At 36.9% G+C, this 23,001-nt stretch overlaps 1 protein-coding gene across 10 annotated transcripts in view; it reads right to left on the bottom strand.

Annotated features, from left to right (window-relative positions):
* The window catches only part of fcho2 (FCH and mu domain containing endocytic adaptor 2), a 157,966-nt gene that overhangs the window by 91,763 nt on the left and 43,202 nt on the right, over nt 1–23,001 (bottom strand). For all 10 annotated transcript variants that reach the window (XM_062056937.1, XM_062056939.1, XM_062056940.1 and 7 more), the window contains exons 3-8: nt 21,766–21,840; nt 21,550–21,691; nt 21,318–21,470; nt 15,473–15,577; nt 12,745–12,843; nt 1–68 (exon numbers count right to left, since the gene is read on the bottom strand). The exon at nt 1–68 is cut by the window's left edge and continues 29 nt beyond it. In XM_062056937.1, coding sequence (XP_061912921.1) covers nt 1–68; nt 12,745–12,843; nt 15,473–15,577; nt 21,318–21,470; nt 21,550–21,691; nt 21,766–21,840 — 642 coding nt within the window. The remainder of the gene's footprint in view (nt 69–12,744; nt 12,844–15,472; nt 15,578–21,317; nt 21,471–21,549; nt 21,692–21,765; nt 21,841–23,001) is intronic.

Genomic DNA, 23,001 nt, shown 5'->3' with positions numbered 1-23,001 from the left:
TCTGCCAGCTTCTGTATTAAGCCGTCTACAGAGGTGTTCTCGATGTTCCTCACAAATTCAGTGTGAACCTGCAAAATTCACACAAAACAAAGTAAATTCAGTATTTAGTTTCCACAGTAAAAAACATAACCTGCACAGTAAACGTATGCATTGTTTCCCAAACATTATATGAGGGCTGTGCCTCATTTCCTTTAGAACAGATCCATCAATACTTTGCATTTTTTAATAAACAAACTAAAAAGCCTGATTCTATACAAGTCTCTGCTCTCTCTATCGCACACAATTATATTACATGGGGGCCTTAGCTCTTGACTTTGTGGATTATTTTGCCATTTAACTTATAACTAAATAAATAAATGCTCGCCCGGCCCCAAAGCTGTAAACCTTGGGTACAAACTTAACAGTGTGTATGAATAAGGGTCCTGAAAAAAAATCGAATCACATTCCAATTGTGAAACCATTTCAAGAGGTAGTCACCTGAAATGGTTTTCACTTCACGGGTGTGTTTGAAGCTCATTGAGAGAATGCCAAAAGTGTGCAGAGCAGTAATCAGAGCAAAGTGTGGCTATTTTGAAGAAACTAGAATATAAAACATGTGTTCAGTGATTTCATCTTTTTTTGTTAAGTACATAACTCCACATGTGTTCATTCAAAGTTTTGATGCCGTCAGTGACAATCTACAATGTAAATAGTCATGAAAATAAAGAAAACGCATTGAATGAGGAGAAGGTGTGTCCAAACTTTTGGCCTATACTGTATATATATATATATATATATACACACAGCTCCAGCTTGTGGTGCCCAAGACCAGACTTAAAACCAGGGGAGACAGGGCCTTCTCTGTGGTCGGCCCTAAGCTCTGGAACACTCTGCCCCTCCATGTTCGAACTGCTCCCACAGTGGAGTGTTTTATGTCTCGTCTTAAGACCCACTTTTATTCTCTGGCTTTTAACACTACGTGAGCTGTGTGGTCCTCTGTTGCCCTCTGTGTTTTTAAAATGTTGGTTTCTATTTACTGTTTTAATTGGTTTTACCCTTTAAAATCGATTTTAATCATATTTATTTTATATTGGTTTTATATGTATTTATTTTTTGTTTTTTTTCAGTCATTGGTGGAGCTAAGGATAATATTTTAATATTGTTTTTAATAATGTTGTGCAGCACTTTGGAAATATTTTGTTGTTTAAATGTGCTATATAAATAAAGTGGATTGGATTGGATTGTTTTGGTTTATTTCGTCAGAAAAACTTATGTCAATACGACAGCAATGGGGACGGCGTGGCGAAGTTGGTAGAGTGGCTGTGCCAGCAATCGGAAGGTTGCTGGTTACTGGGGTTCAATCCCCACCTTCTACCATCCTAGTCACGTCCGTTGTGTCCTTGGGCAAGACACTTCACCCTTGCTCCTGATGGCTGCTGGTTAGCGCCTTGCATGGCAGCCCCCGCCATCAGTGTGTGAATGTGTGTGTGAATGGGTGAATGTGGAAATACTGTCAAAGCGCTTTGAGTACCTTGAAGATAGAAAAGCGCTATACAAGTATAACCCATTTATCATTTATAATTGCACGCACCCCAGCACAAAGACTATAAAAATGGGACCCATTACCTCCCTGCTTGGCACTCAGCATCAAGGGTTGGAATTGGGGTTTAAATCACCAAAAATGATTCCCGGGCGCGGCCACCGCTGCTGCCCACTGCTCCCCTCACCTCCCAGGGGGTGATCAAGGGTGATGGGTCAAATGCAGAGAATAATTTCGCCACACCTCGTGTGTGTGTGACAATCATTGGTACTTAAACAGCCGCACACGTCCTTGGTAGCAAAGATGGCACTCTTTATACACGACTCTGCCTTGTGGTACCCGTAGAACTCCCTACTTAGAGCGGTTTGTCTCGGTTTGAGTGTGCGGTGCGATTGTGTTTTGTAATGGCGGACGAGGAGGGGCGGGATTCGGCTGCTGATGCTCGCTCTGCGTGTAACTGATGCTGATTTGCCTCCACTTGATATTTCCATCCCTTTGGCCTGCAGGGCGACACACTGTCCTTTAAGGCGTCACCTTGAATCATTGTTGTCTGCACTCCCCCCACCCCCCTCCCCAAGTGAGCGCTGTTTGTTTTGAATGTGCGTTTGTGCGGGGTTGGGGGCGGGGGGTCTATATGCCACGTATAGAAGTGTGTCGTGTCACCACACCACTTAGACGTGCGTGATACTGTAAGAGTGGCTGGGGCCATTAAAAACAAACACACAAAAGTAACACACACGCACACACACCCCTCCTCATCGCCCTGGGGGGTCCCGTGGAGAGGTGCATTAGCTGTGAGCGCCTCTGCAGCAGAGGATGTTAGACGCAGTGCTATGTGTGGCGGGGTGTGGGGTGGGGGGATGCATTGCTCACGCAAGCTGTCAGGTGCTGCTGCCATGAGGAGGGCACTAATGTCTTCAACCTGCGTGAACCAACACGCATGCACACACACACACGCAAGGACCCCCCACCCCTTGTCCTCCCCCACCAAGTGCGGCTTTTCTCTCCCTTCAAGGCATCCCCACTCCCACACACGAGCTCACTTACAAAAACAAACAGAGCACGCACACTGACAGATACACCTGCCCTGCTGCACGCACACACACACACACACACACACACACACACACACACACACACACACACACACACACACACACACACACACACACACACACACATACATACATACACACATACTGGAATCATTTGGAATGGGGACCAAGTTTTTGATCATCACTTGTGGGGACCACCCTTTCTACAGGTTGTGGAGGCATAAAAAAATGAGGTAAAATGTCCACTGCCCAGTTAGCTCATACACGTCTTTAAATCTCTGGATTGATGAATTAATGTGCTGATCATTCTTACTGGGGACTCTGGGGAAAAAGAGTCAATATGGTTCATGGGGACCACATTTAAATCATTTTGCATAATTCACACAAATTTGTACGTGACTACTACCATTTGGCTGGGGGCGTGGTCGGGGGTGGGACAGGGGTGTGGTTTGGGGAGGGGCGTGGTTAAGAGGGGAGGAGTATATTTACAGCTAGAATTCACCAAGTCAAGTATTTCATATATATATATATATATATATGTATATATATATATATATATATATATATATATATATATACATATATATATATATATATATACATACTGTATATATATATATATATTAGGGTTGTGAACGATAAACCGATGCGACCGAGTATTCGATTCAACAAGTGAGCGATTAGATTGCATCGGTAGCAGACTCCTCAATCAATGCGAATATCCATGAATTCCTAGCTGAATCAGTTATAGAGCAGGGTTTCCCACACATTCATTTATTTGTGGCGGCCCGCCACGAAAGAATTACGTCCGCCACAAATAAAAAAAATAAAAAAATTAAAAATTAAAAAAATATATATACGGTATATATATATTCATTTTTTATTTATTTATTTATTTTTTGTCCTCTCCAGCTTCTCAGGCAAATCATATATTTGATGTAGATGCCCATATCGGCTGTTCAGATTTACTTTACAAAAGTAATAAACTCCATAAGTAATCACAATAAAAATAAATAAATAAATAATGGTAAGAATTTAATAATAATAATTGGTGAAGTCAGTCATATTTCATATAATGAGATAAGTAAGATTACTTTAAGAATGAATGAATGGATGGATGAAATAAATTGAGAATGTTTGTCATGGTTCTTCTTCTTTGTACTTTGTAAACACTTTAAGTTTGAAGAGTTTCTTGAAGTGGATCATATTGTTTGATTGCTTTGCTTAATCCATTCCATAATTTAATTCCACATACTGATATACTGAAGGTTTTAAGTGTTGTACGTGCAAACAAATGTTTTAAATTACGTTTTTCTCTAAGATTATATTTCTCCTCTTTTTTTGAGAAGAATTGTTGTACATTCTTGGGTAGCAGGTTATAGTTTGCTTTGTGCATAATTTTAGCTGTTTGCAAATTAATTTGATTCAATAAATAAAAGGTTTGTATGTTCTCTATATCCAACATTATGTATTATTCTAACTGATCTTTTTTGTATCACCGTTAATGAATGAAGTGTACTTTTGTAATTATTTCCCCATATTTCTACACAGTAGCTCAGATATGGTAACACTAGTGAGCAGTAGAGAATATGAAGGGATTTTTGGTCTAGAACATGTTTTGCTTTATTCATTATTGACGTGTTCCTTGCAACTTTATGTTGTATATTTTTTACGTGAGATTTCAAGTTCAATTTATCATCACTCATTATACCTAGAAATTTGGTTTCATTTACTCTTTCAATTTCTATTCCGTCTATTTGCATTTGTGTTTGACTTTCTCTTCTACTGTTACCAAATAGCATTATCTTAGTTTTACTGAGATTCAACGATAGTCTGTTTTTGTCAAACCATCTTTTTAATTTGTTAATTTCTTCTGTTATTATTTGTAATATCTCCTGTGTGTTCTCTCCTGAACAAAACGCTGTTGTATCATCCGCAAATAATACTAACTTTAAATCTTTTGTAACTTTACAAATGTCATTTATATAGAGATTGAATAATTTAGGTCCTAGTATTGATCCCTGAGGTACACCACAGGATATATTTAGCGTTGTAGACGTGTGTTCGCCTAGCTTCACGTATTGTTTCCTGTTCGTTAGATAACTTCTTTTCCAGTTTAAGACTAACCCTCTGATGCCATATCGTTCTAGTTTTTTGATTAAAATATTGTGATTAATTGTGTCAAATGCTTTAGTTAGATCCATAAAAACCGCTGCCGCACATTTTTTACTATCTATTGCATTGGTAATTTCTTCTGTAATTTCAATTAAAGCCATTGAAGTTGAAACATTAGCTCTGTATCCATATTGGTTCTCTTCGAGTATTCTATTTTTATTTATGAAACTTTCTAATCTGTTATTGAACAGTTTTTCAATGATTTTAGAAAATTGTGGCAGTAGAGAAACAGGTCTATAATTTGTAAATTGATGTTTGTCTCCAGTCTTATAAATTGGTGCAACTTCAGCTATTTTCATTTTGTTTGGAAATGTACCTGTTTGAAATGATAGGTTACTAATATACATTAATGGTCCTGAGATCTCTTCAATAACCTTTTTTATCGTTTCCATATCAATTCCGTTACAATCAGTTGAAGTCTTAGATTTACATTTTTTTGCAATTGTAACTATTTCCTCCTGTGTCACATTACTGAGGAACATGGAGTTGGGATTTCGCTCTATGGTATCATTATAGTCCTCAATTGGAACTGGGTCTGGAATCCTTTCTTCCAATTTTGGTCCAATATTTACAAAATAATTATTGAAACTTTCAACTACTTCCTTTATGTTGTCATTTTTTTTATTTTCATCTAACAAGTATTGAGGGTAGTCCCTCTTAGTTCCATTTTTAATAATGCGATTGAGGATGCCCCATGTTGCTCTCATATTATTTTTGTTCCTGTCCAATAATTCACTGTAATATTCTTTTCTACATGATCGTAGTATGTCTGTTAACTTGTTTTTATACTTTTTGTACTTAATTTCTGCCTCTATAGTTCTTTGTGCTATACATTTTCTATATAGTGTATTCTTCTTCTTACAAGCATTTTTTAATCCTTTTGTCATCCATGGTTGATTATTCTTTCTCTGCTTGTTACTGAGTTGTATCCATGGACAATGTTTGTCATAAAGTATTATGAACTTGTTTAAGAAATGTTTATATGCTTCATCAACCTCTTTTTCATTATACACATTGTCCCAATCTTGCTTTTGTAGCTCAATTTTGAAGGCAGTCATCCTCTTCTCTGTGCATAGTCTTCGAAATGTCCTTTTGTCTTCCATGTTCTTCTTGTAGTTTCCATCATATATTGTAAAAACTGGCAGATGATCACTAACGTCGGTTATAAGTAGACCACTTGTAGTGTTATTATCAAAATCATTGGTAAAAATATTATCAATAAGCGTGGCACAGTGTGCTGTGATTCTGCTTGGCTTTGTGATTTTAGGAAATAGACTGATGCTGTACATTGTATCAATGAAGTCATCAATAGACTTTTGCTTGTTGGGGTTCAATAAGTCAATATTAAAGTCACCACATAAGAACATTATTCTTTGATCATTGTCCATGTAAGTTGCCTTGATCCATTCTTCAAATGTTTCTATACTTGACTTAGGTGATCTATATATACAACTGATGAATATGTTTTTGCTTTTTTCCTGACATATTTCAATGGTTATACATTCTAAGATATTATCTATAGCAAATGACATGTTTTTTACCACTTTGTAGTTCAGGTTCTTCATCACGTACAAAGCTACTCCTCCTCCATTTTTGTTGGTTCTGTTGATGTAGTTTAGCTCATATCCCTCCAGATCAAAATCTATTCCTTTTTTATCATCAATCCATGTTTCTGTGACAGCAATCACTTTGAAGGGTTCGTTGATGTGTTCCAAAAAGTTCTTAATGTTGTTGTAATTTGCATACAAGCTTCTACTATTAAAATGAATAATTGACAATTTGTTATCACATTCAATGTTGCTATTATATTGATCATCTGTATAATAAAAACAACTATTACTGATGTGGGAGAAAAAATTTGTATCTGGATCTATATCATTTTCCAAATCCTGGTTTTTGTGATCTTTGTTGCAGAAATTTTTTAGTTCCATATTTTCTTGTTCAACAATCTTTGATGTTGTTTCAATAATCTCTATAAGTGTAGGTGGATGCAATCCTGAATGTAGGTCCTCTTGTTTAGTCGTCCCTTGGAACATAGTAGTGTCGATGCTGAATTTAGGTGCTTGTTTTCTGTCAGAGTCCATTATCATCGTTGTTGTGGTAGCTGTGTAAACTTTAAAAATTGTCCAGGTCCTTGCTGTCATGGACAACAATTACTCTTGCTTCTGGACCTCCATTCAGCTTGATGTAGATTTTACAGTTGGCGCTCCAAGTTCCCTGGATTTTTCCCTGCCTTCTCAAGTCGCGTGCTTTCTTGGAGATTCCAGCATTATGTTTTGTGAGATGCTCATTCATGTACACATTTGTTCCCTTCAGCTTCTTTCCCTGTCTCAGCAATGCCATTTTAGATTTTCTGTGTACGAGTTTCACGAGCACGACTGGAGTGGCGTTGTTGTTTCTTCCGTTCAGTGGGATGCATGTTTCGATGGTATTAATGTCAATTTCAATTTCTTTTAATTGCAGAAAGTTGACCACTTGCTGTTCTGCTGAGACCATATCCATTTCATCTGGTTCACCTTCATTATTCACAGCTTTCGCATAGGATCTTGGTTTAATTCGGTGCCCTGTCACAATGATATCATTCATTCGTTTATCCTGATCCATTTCATCTATGATGTTCCTCAGCATGTTGTTGTCTTCTTGAAGGATCTTCATTTGTTTGCTCATTTCAGTGGCTTCTTTATTTCTGGAGTTGTTCTCTTTTATAATTTCTTTAATTTCTTCTTTCATTTCTTTCATATCCTCTTCCCATTTTTCTATCATTTCTTCTTTAAATTCCTGGAGTATTTTTTGTAGTATCCCTTCTTGAATCCCATCATGTCCTGTGCCCAGCTTCAAATCAGTCTTTCCAGTCAATCCTTTAACTTTTGGCATCGCGGCAGTCACTGACGTCAGCGCCTCTTATGTCTTAAGGGCAGTTACTTCTTTAGCGACTTGCGGCACTTTTAACTTGTTTTTTTCAACAATTTCGTACCTTGCGCCGTTCAGAGATCAATTTGAGGTGTCAGCCTGTCAACTTATATCACTCTGCGACGTCGGGATCACTTTAAAACAGCTGTATACTCGCCGTAGCTTTTGGTTGCTAGGCAACCGCTTTGAACTGCGGGAGGCGCCTTTGGCTTGAGGCTAACGGCTCTTCCACTCGCCTTATTATATATCAGTGCCTCTCAACTGACCAAAATCAGATCGAAGATGCCAGGTGACTCTCCTGTGGCTGTGATCGCAAATCAGTGGTCAAATCAGTGGTCAAATCAGTGGTCAAAATCTTCAGACTTAACAAAACTCCGGTAGCAGAAGCGGAGCTTTTTTTCTTTGCGTCCTTTCTCATTGACAGGAAGTGACAGTAAAAGTGGTACACTTTTTTTTTTTACTTTTAAAGGGGAACTGCACTTTTTTTCCCCCCACAATCCTTCTGTAAAACGAGCATACATTGGTCATTTTTATGCATTCTAACGACCTTATTTTCGAGATTATAGAGTTCACCGGGATATAAGCTGCACCCACTAAATTTTGGAAGAAAAAATATGTTTCCATATATTAGCCGCACCGGTTTATAAGCCGCAGATATATACGTCGTGAAATGACTATTTACACAGAAAGATTCTTTATTTACATACCTTAATTGTTTCCTAACGGTGTCTGTAACACGGCAGTAAAATGGCTGATCAAACAAAACAGAAGTCGTCGTCATGAACCCACTAGCTGCGGAAGCTAGCTCTCCAATCAGCTAAACAGACTCAATAACTCCAAGATGACGTTTTGGTGAATTTACTGAGGAATTTGTGAAAATGAAACAATACAAAAAGAATGTTATTGTAAGTTAGTAATGCTAACACAGACACTCGTAGACGTGTTAGCAAATTAGCTAATGCTAACGATGCTAGCGTCATTAAATTACGGTAGCATATACAAATATGCATGAAAACAGTCCTTCAGACGTCACACATGGGACGGTTTAGTAAGTAAGAATAGTTTTAGTTATATTGTAAAACTTACAAACGTTGCTTGGAGCGATGAATGAAAAATCCACACGAGTAGAGGCGCTATGGATGGCTTGAAGAATGAACGGCACTAAATAGAAGGACACTGCAGCACTTGCAGTGAGCGGATTTGTCCAATAGCACAAACAATAGAACATTTTCCTAGTGTATTTGCCTGTTTTGTTTTCTTTTTAAAATTTTTATTATGCCGTCAGCAAAGAAATATCCATAAATTAGCCACATCGTCTTATACGCTGAAGAGTTCAAAGTGTAAGAAAAAAGCAGCGGCTTATAGTCTGGAATTTTACGGTAGTAAATAAATGCGATCAAAAGTCTGCTTACAATGGAGCCTATGAGAGTCGCTTTATTCCACCTATGAAGCGCTCTAAAAACATTCAAAAACCTCCCTAAGGTTTTATATACACGCTGTAATTATAGTATATATGTAATGTAGTAACAGGCACAATCATGATAACATGTACTGTAAATTCCGTACTATAAGCCGCTACTTTTTTTTCCTACGTTTCGAACCCTGCAGCTTATAAAACGGTGCGGCTAATTTATGGATTTTCTTTGCCAAGCAAACACACTGATAAAGTGTGTTATTGTTTGTGCTATGGCGTCATCTTTTGGACGAGTTCGTTGACTGCAGGTATTCCTTTTAACCAGAAGTAGAAGTCCTGTTCCGTCTTCTAGTCATCCATAACGTTACTACAAATCAGCATTCTTCATTCATCACTCCAAGCAACGTTTATTAGTTTTACAATATAACCAAAACAATTCTTACTTAATAAACCGTCCAATGTGTTAAAGTGTCTGTGTTGCAATGGCATTCTTTTTGTATTGTTTCAGTTTCACAAATTCACCTAAACGTCACTGTGGAGTTCTTGAGTCTGTTTAGCGGATTGGAGAGGTAGCTTCTGCAGCTAGTGGGTCCATGACGATTAATTCTGTTTTGTTTGATCAGCCACTTTACTGCCGTGTTACAGACACCATTTGAAAATAGTTAAGGTATGTAAATAAACATTTACAAAATCTTTCTGTGTAAATAACTCATTTTACAACGTATATATCTGCGGCTTAAAGTCCAGTTTAGTAAATATATGGAAAATGTTTTTTTCTTCCAAAATTTTGTGGGTATTGTCAACAGCCTGACACCTTATGGCAGGGGTGTCCAAACTACCGGGTGTTTCCAAATTAATTTTAAATATCTTTCCGGCTTATAGCTGCAAATTTGCCGACATCTTGTGAACAACGTGAGTAATTTATTTGTGCTTTGAAGTAAATACAGCACAGCATTTACTTATATGTTAAAGTTAAAGTACCAATGATTGTCACACACACACTAGGTGTGGCGAAATTATTCTCTGCATTTGACCCATCACTCTTGATCACCCCCTGGGAGGTGAAGGGAGCAGTGAGCAGCAGCGGTGCCCGCGCCCGGGAATCATTTTTGGTGATTTAACCCCCAATTACAACCCTTGATGCTGAGTGTCAAGCAGGGAGGTAATGGGTCCCATTGTTATTGTCGTTGGTATGACTCGGCCGAGGTTTGAACTCACAACCTACCGATCTCAGGGCGGACACTCTAACCACTAGGCCACTGGGCATGGATATGATGCAATCCAAACAATCTTAATTACTCATGGCTCACAAAAAAAACACACATAACACAATTTGAATTTTGTGGATATTAGAAAAACATCCAAGCACCAAAATAATCTAAATTACACCATTTTAGATTGGTGTATGCAATGGATGCATTGTAATCATCTATTACAATGCGTGATGGGAAATAGCAAAACACTCTCCACACTTATCCATGTTTGGCACATTTTAGCTGCTTGACATTTCTGGTTGATTACAAAACTTTAAGGAGGTTGTCACGGAAGTAAACAAGGTAAGAGTCAAACTTTCACATACTCTTAATATCCAATCATATTCATTGGTAATTATATATCCATTGTATTATTATAATGTGTACACATATATATATGTTTAGGTATAGGCTATATGTATTATTACTTCACATGCAGTCGGTTTTCGGCCCCCGGCCAAATTTTTTTAGCCTAATGGGCCCCCAAGTCAAAAAGTTTGGACACCTTATGGCAGTGCTGGGCAAATATTTTGACTCGGGGGCCACATTGAGAGAAAAATCGTGCCTGTGGGGCCAATGTGTATGTGTGTATAAATTATATGTACACATTTAGCTGTAAAAATCTGCTGTACAGTATGTATGTTTGGTTCCCTTTTTTCCAGGAACACTAATACCAAAAGTCACAATGTCCGATAGAGTTCTAAAAAAATTATGACAGACCACCTCCAAAAAAACGAATAGAATTTTACAGTTTTTTACTGAATGGGAGACCCAAAATGTACATTAAAATAAAGAAAGTGGGATTTATAATATTAACTATGAACAATAAAACAGTGAATATTAACAGCATATGAACATCGCTCCTCTTACTTCTCAGACCAGATATGAAAAAAAATATGAATGAAAGGGTAATAAACACCTACAATATGATATATTATCACTTTTATGCAGAAATTTGTTGTAAAAATTTACTTCCGCATCTGTTCCTGACGAACGCGTTTCGGGCTGGCAGCTCTGAAAACAAACCCCGCACACTCTGCTTTGTTCCTGGTCTGATTTGCTGGGACGTAGATTACCGTAATAACTCCTATAACAAATAAAAGCGCAGATTTCAACCATTGAAATACTTTCTATAGTTCAAGACTTACGGTCATTTAAAAACAACACTGCACATCATAATGGCGGCGACAGTTTTGATGTTAAAGGATTGCATTGCTATGGTATTGTTGTGTATTGTTTTGTTGGATTGATTAATAAATTCATTAAAAAATAAATAAATAAATAAATAAATAAATAAATAAATAAATTAAAAATTAAAAATTTAAAATAATTAATAATAATGGCGGCGACAGTTTTGATGTTAAAGGTCTAAAATATTATGTAGAACGCCCGATGGGCCAGATTGAAAATCTTAATGGGCCGTATTTTGCCCAGGTCTGCCTTACAGGTATATTTGCACAATAGTCTACTTGCACTGCTGTCAGCATTGTACGACTTCTGGCCATTTTAAGGTTTACCATACTAATATTGCCACTTACTTACTACTAAAGGCCAACACAAAGAATTAGGAAAACATTAAGACTGCGCTGACATCAACATTGCGAGACGTGGCATTAAAAACGTTGTGTTATGAGATGCATCTGGTTCTTCCTTGGGAGTGTAAATGTTTTTATCTACGCAGAAAGAGAGTTTATTTGTGCATGTAAACATGCCGTATGATTTATGTGTCCGCTTGTCAGCACGCATGCCGCCGGGCAAGGTGACTCAGCACAATATTGCGCACCCTGTGCCCATGCGAGAGCGGCGTTCTCTCTCGTAACCTAAACATTTATCGGCAAACCACAATGACCGCTTGTGATTTCCTGGCTCTGAAGAGAGAAATGCAGAGCTGGTCGTCGAGCGCTGTTTTTTTTAAAAAACGGGCTGGGCCGCCGGCCTCCTTCACAAAATAACACAGGAAGTGCGGCGCTAAATAACCTGCGGTGGCCTGTCGCTGCTCATTCCTTCCGACCGGCCGCATCAGCTGCAGGCGGGAAAGGGAGGCGGTCACTCCGTGGAGTTGAGCGCCCCCTGACGGGCGACAGGCAAAGTGCAGCATCGTCACCTTGGTCTTGTTTGCTGATTATCATTGCTGTTAACGAAGTTCTGATGCGTGAAACAAGTCTCGCTGCCAGTCCTGAAGCGTGACGGAGGTGTTTGAGACCAACGGGGAGTTTGGATCAGTTTTTAATTGTTGCTCGTATAAGGCTGAGTGGAGCATTTCCTGCGTCTCAGTTAAACGATTAGCAAGATCAAAGCCGACACTAATTGATATGACACCCAGTGAACCCAGTCAGCACGCCCCCCCTACGGGTCAACACCTTATTCTGCAAGATGGAATGTTCCGGACCATATAAGAGTGTGTGTGAGTGTACTCACCTCCCCTATTTGAACATGTGTTTCGTCGACGGATTGCGAATACGACTGGATGATCTCCCTCATGTGGAGAATGTGGCTTTCTTCAATGTCTTGGAACCTCTGTTGGTTGTACAAAAACACAAACACACCATTAATGTTGCTGACAAATAAAAAATGGAATTAATCACTCACATCTGGCTGGTCTTTCGTCCTCCTGCTCGCCGCAAAATATGTTTTATTTTTCATGTTTAAGTGAAACTAATTCAATCTTTACTTGTGTGGTAATCCTCAGAGGGCACAAGCGCATAGGAAATGATAAACTGGAGATGGATGTCATGAAAATGGATTAGACTTAAAGAAACTTTATTGATCCACAAGGGAAATTGTTGCACACAGTAGCTCAGTTACAAAGGATGGAAAGGATAATGCAGGTATAAAGTAGACTAAAAATGTACCATAGTAGCAATATAAAATATAACATATATGTAATATTGACATATTATATATACAGTATATAATATATACTGATATATTATATTATTATTATATATTATAGTTTTATATAATATATACAATATACAGTGTTTCCCACACATTCATTTAATTGTTGCGGCCCGCCAAGAAAGAATTACGTCCGCCACAAATAAAAAAAAATGTTTAAAAAATTAAATACAATTATTTTTATTTTTTCTTGTCCTGTCCAGCCTCACAGGCAAATCATATAGTTGATGTAGATGCCCATATCGGCTGTTCAGATTTACTTTACAAAAGAGAAGTGTAGGATACTTCTCTTGTTGCCTTATTTGTATTTGACTTTATTAAATGTAATTATATTAGAAACACAACATGTGTATATAACAAAGGGTGCAAAGTCTGCAGGCAGTAGGAAACACATGGTTAAGTGTAAAACTGATGGCAGTCTAAAGTTCAAGATTTTTGGAGCTCTTTGTTCAGTGGATCAGATGTTTGATGAAGCTCTGTGTCTATCTACCACCACTACTGTTTTCTGTTTATTTGTTACTGACTGTGGCAGGACACCTCTGCCTCTGTTTCACTTTATGTTGCTGGTAAATAATATGGTTGTAGTAGTAGGCTAAAGTTAAATGATTTAGTATGCACTAATTAAAGGGGCAGAGCTTTGAGACATTTTAGCTTTTATATTTTATAAGATATATTTTTTGTAAGAACCACAATTAATAAATATATTTCAGTGAATAACTTATTGTTCAAATCTGTATATAAATATGTACATAAAGTGTTGTAATTATATTGTAAAATGGATGGATGGATGGATGGATAGACGTTTAAAACAAAACTGTTATTATTAATTAGTAAGTATACATTTTTTGAGCCTTTTTAGAGAAAATCAAATCATTGTAGTAAATTATGCAAATTACTCGATGTCATGGTGACCACGCCCATAGCCACGCCCCCACCGCCACAGGTATCTTGGCAGTTTATGGGAAACACTGTATATACTGATATATTATATTATTACAATATATTATAGTTTTATATAATATATACAATATATAACAAAATTACAGATGACCGATTATCGCCCCCGATATTTGGCATTTTGCCATATATCGGTATCTGCCTTTTTATATCGGTATCAACCAGAACGACATCAGCAGATATAATAAATACAAATATAATACTAGTATTTAAAATAAATAATTAGTGAAGTAGATAGTAATAACCACTGCTCAACAAGCACCAGCCCGTTTGCCCTGCATGAGAAAGTTACCTTTTTGCTAAAACAAAATTACGAATAAAAAATACCCCCATTGTCAGTAATTCTCCCTAAATAGGTTTTGATATCCGACAAGGCATTTGAGTTCTTGTGAAAATTATTCCACGGTCTGCTTTCACTGCAGTGCTCGTACGAGCACGACCCCATTCTTCTTCTTCCTGCAGTGCTCATCGCCAATAGTCCGTCTCCTCTGTTACAAACTTTCCATTTTTGCCGGGAAATCCCGCTTTTGTCCTTCTTCTCTGGCGTCTACCGGGTCCTGTTTTGTTTGTTTTTCGCTACTGCAAAGATGGATTCCACAACACTCACACATTCTCATACTTTCTGTTGAAAGAAATGTCATCCAGCTTGTAAAATGACTGAAATATAAGCTTTGTGGAGGAGCCCAGAATTTTTTTTATTGAAATGTTTGTATTATTTCACGGTTCCTCACAAGGAAAACTCACAATGTATTAAATCCATAAACTGCTATACAATTGTGTATATGGCAAGGGTTTGTGATTTTATTGTGAAACCCCATATTTTTTACTAATTTTTCCAGGAGATTTCCCATATTTTGAAATGCAAATATTTATGTTCCTCTTAGACACATGTAATAAAGGTGTGTGCTAAATTAACCACAACGTTAGCGCCGCAAAAAAACAATATGTCGCCAATTGTCCTACATTTCCTTAAAGAAAATGATCCCGCCGTTATTGACATATACTATTCATGTTTAAATAACTTTTACTAATATCGTCTCCAAACATCGGTTACACTTGACTACTTATAATCGTAATCGTAATAATCGGCCCTGAAAAAAACATGTGGGTCGATCTCTAAAATGGATGCAAGCACACGAACATAAAGACAACATTCCTTCTGGAAGTAATTGGAATAGAAATAATCCGTTCCATGGTGAAGTTATTATCCTCATACAATCTAAGGTTCTACTGTAATCCCCAACATACTCCCTAAAACAAAAGACATGCCAGTAAAAGAGGAAGTTCATACCTGTGCTGTTTCCGCCATCTTCTGTTCAAACTCGGACTTGGCTACGGCGTATTTCTCCACGTAGGACTTGTAGGTCTCTGTGGCTTTTTTGGCTTTGATTCCCGCCTGTAAGAAAGAAACAATGTTCAAATGTGGGCCATTTTGATATTTTTCATTAAAAACCATAACAAAATATAGTCAAATTATTATTTTTACAAGTCAAATTATTATTTTTATTTTTTATTTAACGCTTACAGTAAATCTCTACAGCAGGGGTCACCAACCTTTTTGAAACCAAGAGCTACTTCTTGGGTACTAATTATTGCGAAGGGCTACCAGTTTGATACACACTTAAATAAATTGCCAGAAATAGCCAATTTGCTCAATTTACCTTTAATTTTATGTTATTATTAATAATTAATGATATTTATCTTTGTGGAAACACTGATCATCTTAATTATTTCTCACAATAAATATATATAGGAACAGATAAATATCAATATGCAACACTTTATTTTTATATTTTCTCTAAGTGCACATTTTTCAAATTGAACATTTTCAAATGATCACTTCTAAGACAGTCTTGTGAAATCACAATATCCCATTTTAACTAGCTAGCCACTAACATTTTTTAACAAATCATGAATTACTTTGCACCATGTTTGTACAAATAATAACTCATGTAAAATACAAAAGTCAACTCTCAAATTTTTAAATAAATCATGTCACACTTTGAACTGGACACCAAATCTGTTATCTGTTTCTTTGTCAGTTAGTGAAGACCAAGTCTTTAAAATATTTTCTTGGATTTTCAAATTCTATTTGAGTTTTGTCTCTCTTAGAATTAAAAATGTCGAGCAAAGCGAGACCAGTTTGCTAGTAAATAAATAAAATTTAAAAAATAGAGGCAGCTCACTGGTAAGTGCTGCTATTTGAGCTATTTTTAGAACAGGCCAGCGGGCTACTCATCTGGTCCTTACGGGCTACCTGGTGCCCGTGGGCACCGCGTTGGTGACCCCTGCTCTACAGCATATCAACTTAAATGATAAATAAATCGGTTATACTTGTATAGCGCTTTTCTACCTTCAAGGTACTCAAAGCGCTTTGACAGTATTTCCACATTCACCCATTCACACACACATTCACACACTGATGGCGGGAGCTGCCATGCAAGGCGCTAACCAGCAGCCATCAGGAGCAAGGGTGAAGTGTCTTGCCCAAGGACACAACGGACGTGACTAGGATGGTAGAAGGTGGGGATTGAACCCCAGTAACCAGCAACCCTCCGATTGCTGGCACGGCCACTCTACCAACTTCGCCACGCTGTCCAACTTCAGGTTGATATAAAGTAAAAAAATTAAAAAAAAAGGTTTTATGCCTTTTCTGTCAAAGACAACTTTGTTTTTTATAATAAAACTGAAACATGCAGTATTTCCCCCACTGCCCAAAACATTCAGAAAGCAATGTTTGATGTGAAGTAATTAGAGCCTTAAAAAGATCAATAATGCAGGACACCATTGATTTTAATGAATTATTATTTTTGAGTAATCACAGTGAAAAGATAAATAAAATCCCGTTAAATATATTTGGGATCCAAAAGGTGCACCACTCATAAAGTAATACATTTTTATTATTATTTTTTTTACTTTCAACACTTAAGTTATGAGATCAACTTCGGAAATATCTGTCGATTTTACGTTTGAACTATTATTTTGTTTGTTTTATGATCTTTTGTCAAAGAAAACGATTATGTTTTTGTATGGCAACCACACAATATATGCAATATTTTCCACATAAAACATTTTAAAGTGAAATATTTTAAATAATTGGAGCCTTGAATAGGTCAATAATTAATTATATCATTGATTTTTTTTTTTTTTGAGCAATGGCAAAAAAATAAAGATACACAAAAGAAAAAAACCAGCCTGCATGGCAGCTTTGGCGGGCCGGTAAACAATAAGCTGCGGGCAGCAAATGGCCCCCGGACCGCACTTTGGACACCACTGCTCTAAATAAAAGATTTAACCCATATAGGTTTTACGTTAAGTAAGCTGAACAGAATCTTTGGGAATAAATAGATTTCTATGGAAGATTTACCATAAAAGTGGGTCCAGTAGACACCCGCCTACATTAAGCAATGGCTCCCATGCTTATTTATGAATGTATTTTATTGGCTTTAGATGGAAAAAAATGGCTTTTATGGTCATTTAAATATAAAGTGGCTTGATGGCACTATCTGCCCGAGAAAATGAGTGATGCATCCATGAATCCAGGAGAGGGCGCTGTCTCACAAGTCAATTCACTTAACATTTTCCAGCAGGAAGGAGCTTTGACAAGACGTGATGTTGTGCAACTATGACATTTTGTGAGGACAATACTGTACACGAGTGTCCTGATCGGACGGATATTGATATCACATATCGGCCTAATATCATCCAACGTGATTATATTGGCTTGCAAATAAAATGTCCGATACAGGCAGCCCTGCAGCGTGTTTACTATCTAAATGTCCTCTGATAAGCACACAAGGTTTTCTTCTATTTCAGTCAAGTCATTTACAAAAGGTAAACATGCTAGCAGCTACACAACAGCTAAGCCCACAATAGCACACGAGCTAGACATATGTAATAAGTGTCCTTAATTCAGTTCTTCTCAAATAGTGGGGCGGGACACATGGGTCCGACCGTTAACAACAAACGTGTTAGTGTTTTTATTACCTACCATTGTTCACTGTTTGGCTACTTTGGCTTTATCAAACCTTATATAACATTAAACTCTACAAAATAAAAGTATGCATGAATCCTGCTGATATCAATATCCGTGTCAGCTAATACTCAAGGCTCAAATATTGGGATTGGAAGTGAAAAAGTTGTATCGGGACACTCCTAATACTGTATGCCTGTTAGTGGGTTTGTAATGTGTAAAACTGTTTAGTAACTGTACAATGTATATTATAAAGGTTTATTCAAATGTATACATTATAAGTATCACAGTTTGCGGTCACAGGGCATTCTTGGCGTGTTGGTTCCTAGAGCCAACACAAGTCTCGGTAAAAAAAAAAAACTTCAGATTTGCTGCTCCATGGAATGGTCACGGAATGAATTACAAAAGGATCCGAGGCTACCTGAACTGATCACTTTGGGGGAATTTCAGGCCATTTAAAAATAATAATCTGTTTCTATTGGGCACTGTACTTGTTTTTAAATTGATTTTATTAAAACATTTTATTGTTTTACCAATTGCATGTTTTTATGTTATTGTTGTTAGTAATTTGTGCTTTTAAGTATAGTGTGTGACTGATACTGTTGTTCTATGTATTTATGAAACCTGTTTGTGCTGCCCTCTTGGCCAGGTTGCTCTTGCAAAATAGATTTTAATCTCAATTAGTTTTTACCTGGTTGAATAAAGGAAAATGAATGAAATCATAAATGAGCATTTTAAGGACATTATATGGGTGGCTCTATTGTTTGCGTTTTTCCCCCCAAAGGCTTTTACCCCATGAATAAATAGCACAGATGTAATGTAATCTAAATATAACACATATGCGGTCCTCTTCAAGGTTTCTCATAGTCATTCACATGGACGTCCCACTGGGGTGAGTTTTTCCTTGCCCTTATGTGGGCTCTTTGCCGAGGATGTCGTTGTGGCTTGTGCAGCCCTTTGAGACACTTGTGATTTAGGGCTATATAAATAAACATTAATTGATTGATTGATAACCATTACATACATACCGTAAATATGTATAGTAGGGGTGTAAATACTTGGTCACCAAACTATTCGGTCCGATTCTGATTCCTGGGGTGACGATTCAATTCAGAATCGATTCATCACAATTCTCCCAATGTATTATTCATAATAATTATAATGACACTTTCAAAAAGGGTTTGAAAAGCTCCTTCTGGTTGCATGGAGATGGCCTAAAAACTTGATTTAAAATGTAATCTGATAATAATAAATTTTTGCATGGATTTTTAGTAAAATTATGAATCGATTTATAATCAGGATGAATAAGAATCACGATTCTTGTGTAAATAAAAACTTTTGTGCACCGCTAATGTACGGTACATGTACGAGGGGTGTCAAAAAATAAAATTACTCGAACGATTAGTAATCGATTCAAAGAAATCAAAAATCTAAGTTCCAACAGTCTGTCCTGTCCAGCCACTTTATCAAATGCTTGGGTAGAATTTTATCAAACAAAAACAGTTTTCTTTAAAGTAACAGAAAATGAATGAATTAAATAAGTTTATTTCGGTTATATAATCAACCATCAACCATTTTGTGTGACCAGTTTAACAGTACAGATTATACATATTTAACAATCATGCACATTTACACACAAAAAGAAAAGAAAAACAATGACCGAAAAAGGAATAGGCTGAAGCCAAAGCTTATATTTGCCTATCCTATACATTCACTGAAAATTAGATTGCCTGGAACATCAACGTTAAAAAAAAATCAATGGGATGAAAGTAATTGTTACTATATTTTATAATTTTCAATTATTTCACCTTTCAAGGTTTTCTTAAACCTTAACAAAGAACTACATGTCTTCAGCTCATCACTTGATCACAAATTGATCAGAACTGTTTATCTATTTTATGGAGGAATATAGTTAATCATAGAACTGGCACCCAATGTTATTAGAAAAGTACCGGTATTTATTTTGAGTCCAGAATTGTTTTGAATCCAGAATCGATTGTAAATCGAATCGTAACCCCCAAGAATCGAATCCAATTGAATTGTGTGGTGCCCAAAGATTCACATTTCTAATATGTATGTTTGATTTATACCAATGTACACAAAAAATAGAATTTTTGGCTTTGTGAACAGAACCATGCATCATTGCACCAGCACAAAAAAAATAATTTCATGATAAAACGGACATGACTATTCCTGTGCCATCACACTTTGACACCAATTTGTTGAATTTTGTGGCAAAAATCTATATAAAAAATCTTGTCATAGTCAACTTTAGAGTAGAGATGTCTGATAATGGCTTTTTTACCGATATCCGATATTCCGATATTGCCCAACTCTTAATTACTGATACCGATATCAACCGATACCGATATATACAGTCGTGGAATTAACACATCATTATGCCTAATTTTGTTGTGATGCCCCGCTGGATGCATTAAACAATGTAACAAAGTTTTCCAAAATAAATCAACTCAAGTTATGGAAAAAAATGCCAACATGGCACTGCCATATTTATTATTGAAGTCACAAAGTGCATTATTTTTTTTAACATGCCTCAAAACAGCAGCTTGGAATTTGGTACATGCTCTTCCGGAAGAGTTAGTGCTGCAAGGGGTTCTGGGTATTTGTTCTGTTGTGTTTCTGTTGTGTTTCTGTTGTGTTACGGTGCGGATGTTCTCCCGAAATGTGTTTGTCATTCTTGTTTGGTGTGGGTTCACAGTGTGGCGCATATTTGTAACAGTGTTAAAGTTGTTTATACGGTCACCCTCAGTGTGACCTGTATGGCCGTTGACCAAGTACGCCTTGCATTCACTTATGTGTGTGTGAAAAGCCGTAGATATTATGTGACTGGACCGGCACGCAAAGGCAGTGCCTTTAAGGTTTATTGGCGCTCTGTACTTCTCCCTACATCCGTGTACACAGCGGCGTTTTAAAAATTCACAAATTTTACTTTTTTAAACCGATACCGATAATTTTGAAACAGATACAGATAATTTCCGATATTACATTTGAAAGCATTTATCGGCCGATAAAATCAGCAGTCCGATATTATCGGACATCTCTACTTTAGAGTCTAACGGATTATTTAAGCCGCACCTTAGAATGCAGGTCCGGTGAAATCTGATAAGATATGAATAAAGTTTAGTGTTTGTATCACCCACACCTTGTCCACGTCCCTCTGGGTGGCTCCTTCCTTACGGAGGCGCTCCTGCTCCACAGTTTTGGCGTTGTAGTTCTCCTTGGACTTCTGCAGGGCTTGAGAGGTGGCCTGGATGTTCTGCACGGCCTCCAAGGTGGACGCCACCTCCTCTTTCGTCTTGACGACAGAGGTAAAAAAAAAATGTCACGTGAGCTGCGCAACAGCGCTTGGCGATCGTTTGTCTGGTCGCCCTCACCTTTTTGTGCGCTTTGGCCTGCTCCTCCACGTACTTGTGCACCTCTTTTATAAGCTCCTGCAGCTTCCTCACCAGCTCCATGTGGCAGACGGCCAGCTTCTCCGTGGACCCCTTGAAGACTTCCCACACCGGAGCGAACGTCCTGAGAGGACACGATAGTGAGAACGCAATCATTTGTGTTGCTTTTCATCCGCCCTCAAGTTGCTTCTTACTCACCCGAGCTGCGAAAAGTTCCCTGCCGTCTTGGCAAGTTTGGTAATGGAGCGGGCGTAGGCCTCTTCAATAACACTCCTGGACATTAATGTTGAAGGTAAACCACACAATTACACCAGTGAGAATATACATCAGGGGTGTCCAAACTTTTTCCACTGAAAAATTAACACATGCGGGTGTCATTTTGATATGTTTCATTATCAAAATCAATACAATATATAGATTTTTTTTTTAAACTTTTAAGGCTCCCCTTAAGTTTGGTCCTAGGGACCCGCAAGGGTCTCAGTCATAGCATTTTTAAAAATAAGTAAGATAGTATTTTTTTTTTTTTATGCAATAAATAATATATTTTTATTTTTGTTTGCGTTATGACCATTTTGTAAAAGAAACCTTTGTTTTTTTTATATGGCAAATACAGAAAATCTGAAATATTTCCCCAAAAAGTGTTTTAAAGTGGAATATTTGATGTGAAGCAACTGGAGCCATGACTAAGTCAATAATTCATAACAACATTAAGGTGAAGTTTATTTATGTTTTATGCCTTTTTTGTCAATTAAAAAAAAAAATTGTTATGATAAAAACTGTTCAATATACAAAAGTACTCATACTTGTATAAAAGTGTTAAAAAATAAGCCACACTTCTTTCTTTTTTTTTTACTTCCCGCCTCTAGATCAACTTCAGATTTATCTACCAGTAATTAATTAATTAATTAATTCGATTTATGCCAATTCTTTTAACATGTTTTATTGTTATTGCAAACACTCAAAAATATGCAATATTTCCTCCTAAAATGTTTTAAAGTGGAATATTTGATGTGAAGTAACTGGAGCCATTACTAGGTCAATAACAACAACATTGAGGTCAATTTTATTTATGTTTTATGACTTTTTTGTCAATGAAAACCTTGTTTTGTTATGGTAAAAACACAAAATGTGCAATATTGTCAGTTTTTAAAAATCCCACAAAAATGATTGGATATCCAAAAGGGCCACACTCATATATAAAAGTGTTAAAAATTAGTCACACTTTTATTTTATTTTTTTCTTTCAACACTTAAGCCTCGAGATCAACTTTAGATCCATATACGAGTAATTTAATTATTTTTTTAAAAATGTTTTTTGTTCGATTTATGCCCAAAAGTTTTTTCAAGAAAATGTGTTTTATTGTTATTGCTTACACTCAAAAATATGCAATATTTCCTCCTAAAAATATTTTACAGTGGAATATTTTATGTAAAG

The sequence above is a fragment of the Entelurus aequoreus genome, linkage group LG08 (assembly GCF_033978785.1).
Source record: "Entelurus aequoreus isolate RoL-2023_Sb linkage group LG08, RoL_Eaeq_v1.1, whole genome shotgun sequence".
Classification (NCBI taxonomy): domain Eukaryota; kingdom Metazoa; phylum Chordata; class Actinopteri; order Syngnathiformes; family Syngnathidae; genus Entelurus; species Entelurus aequoreus.
This window is presented reverse-complemented; position numbering and strand designations above follow the sequence as displayed.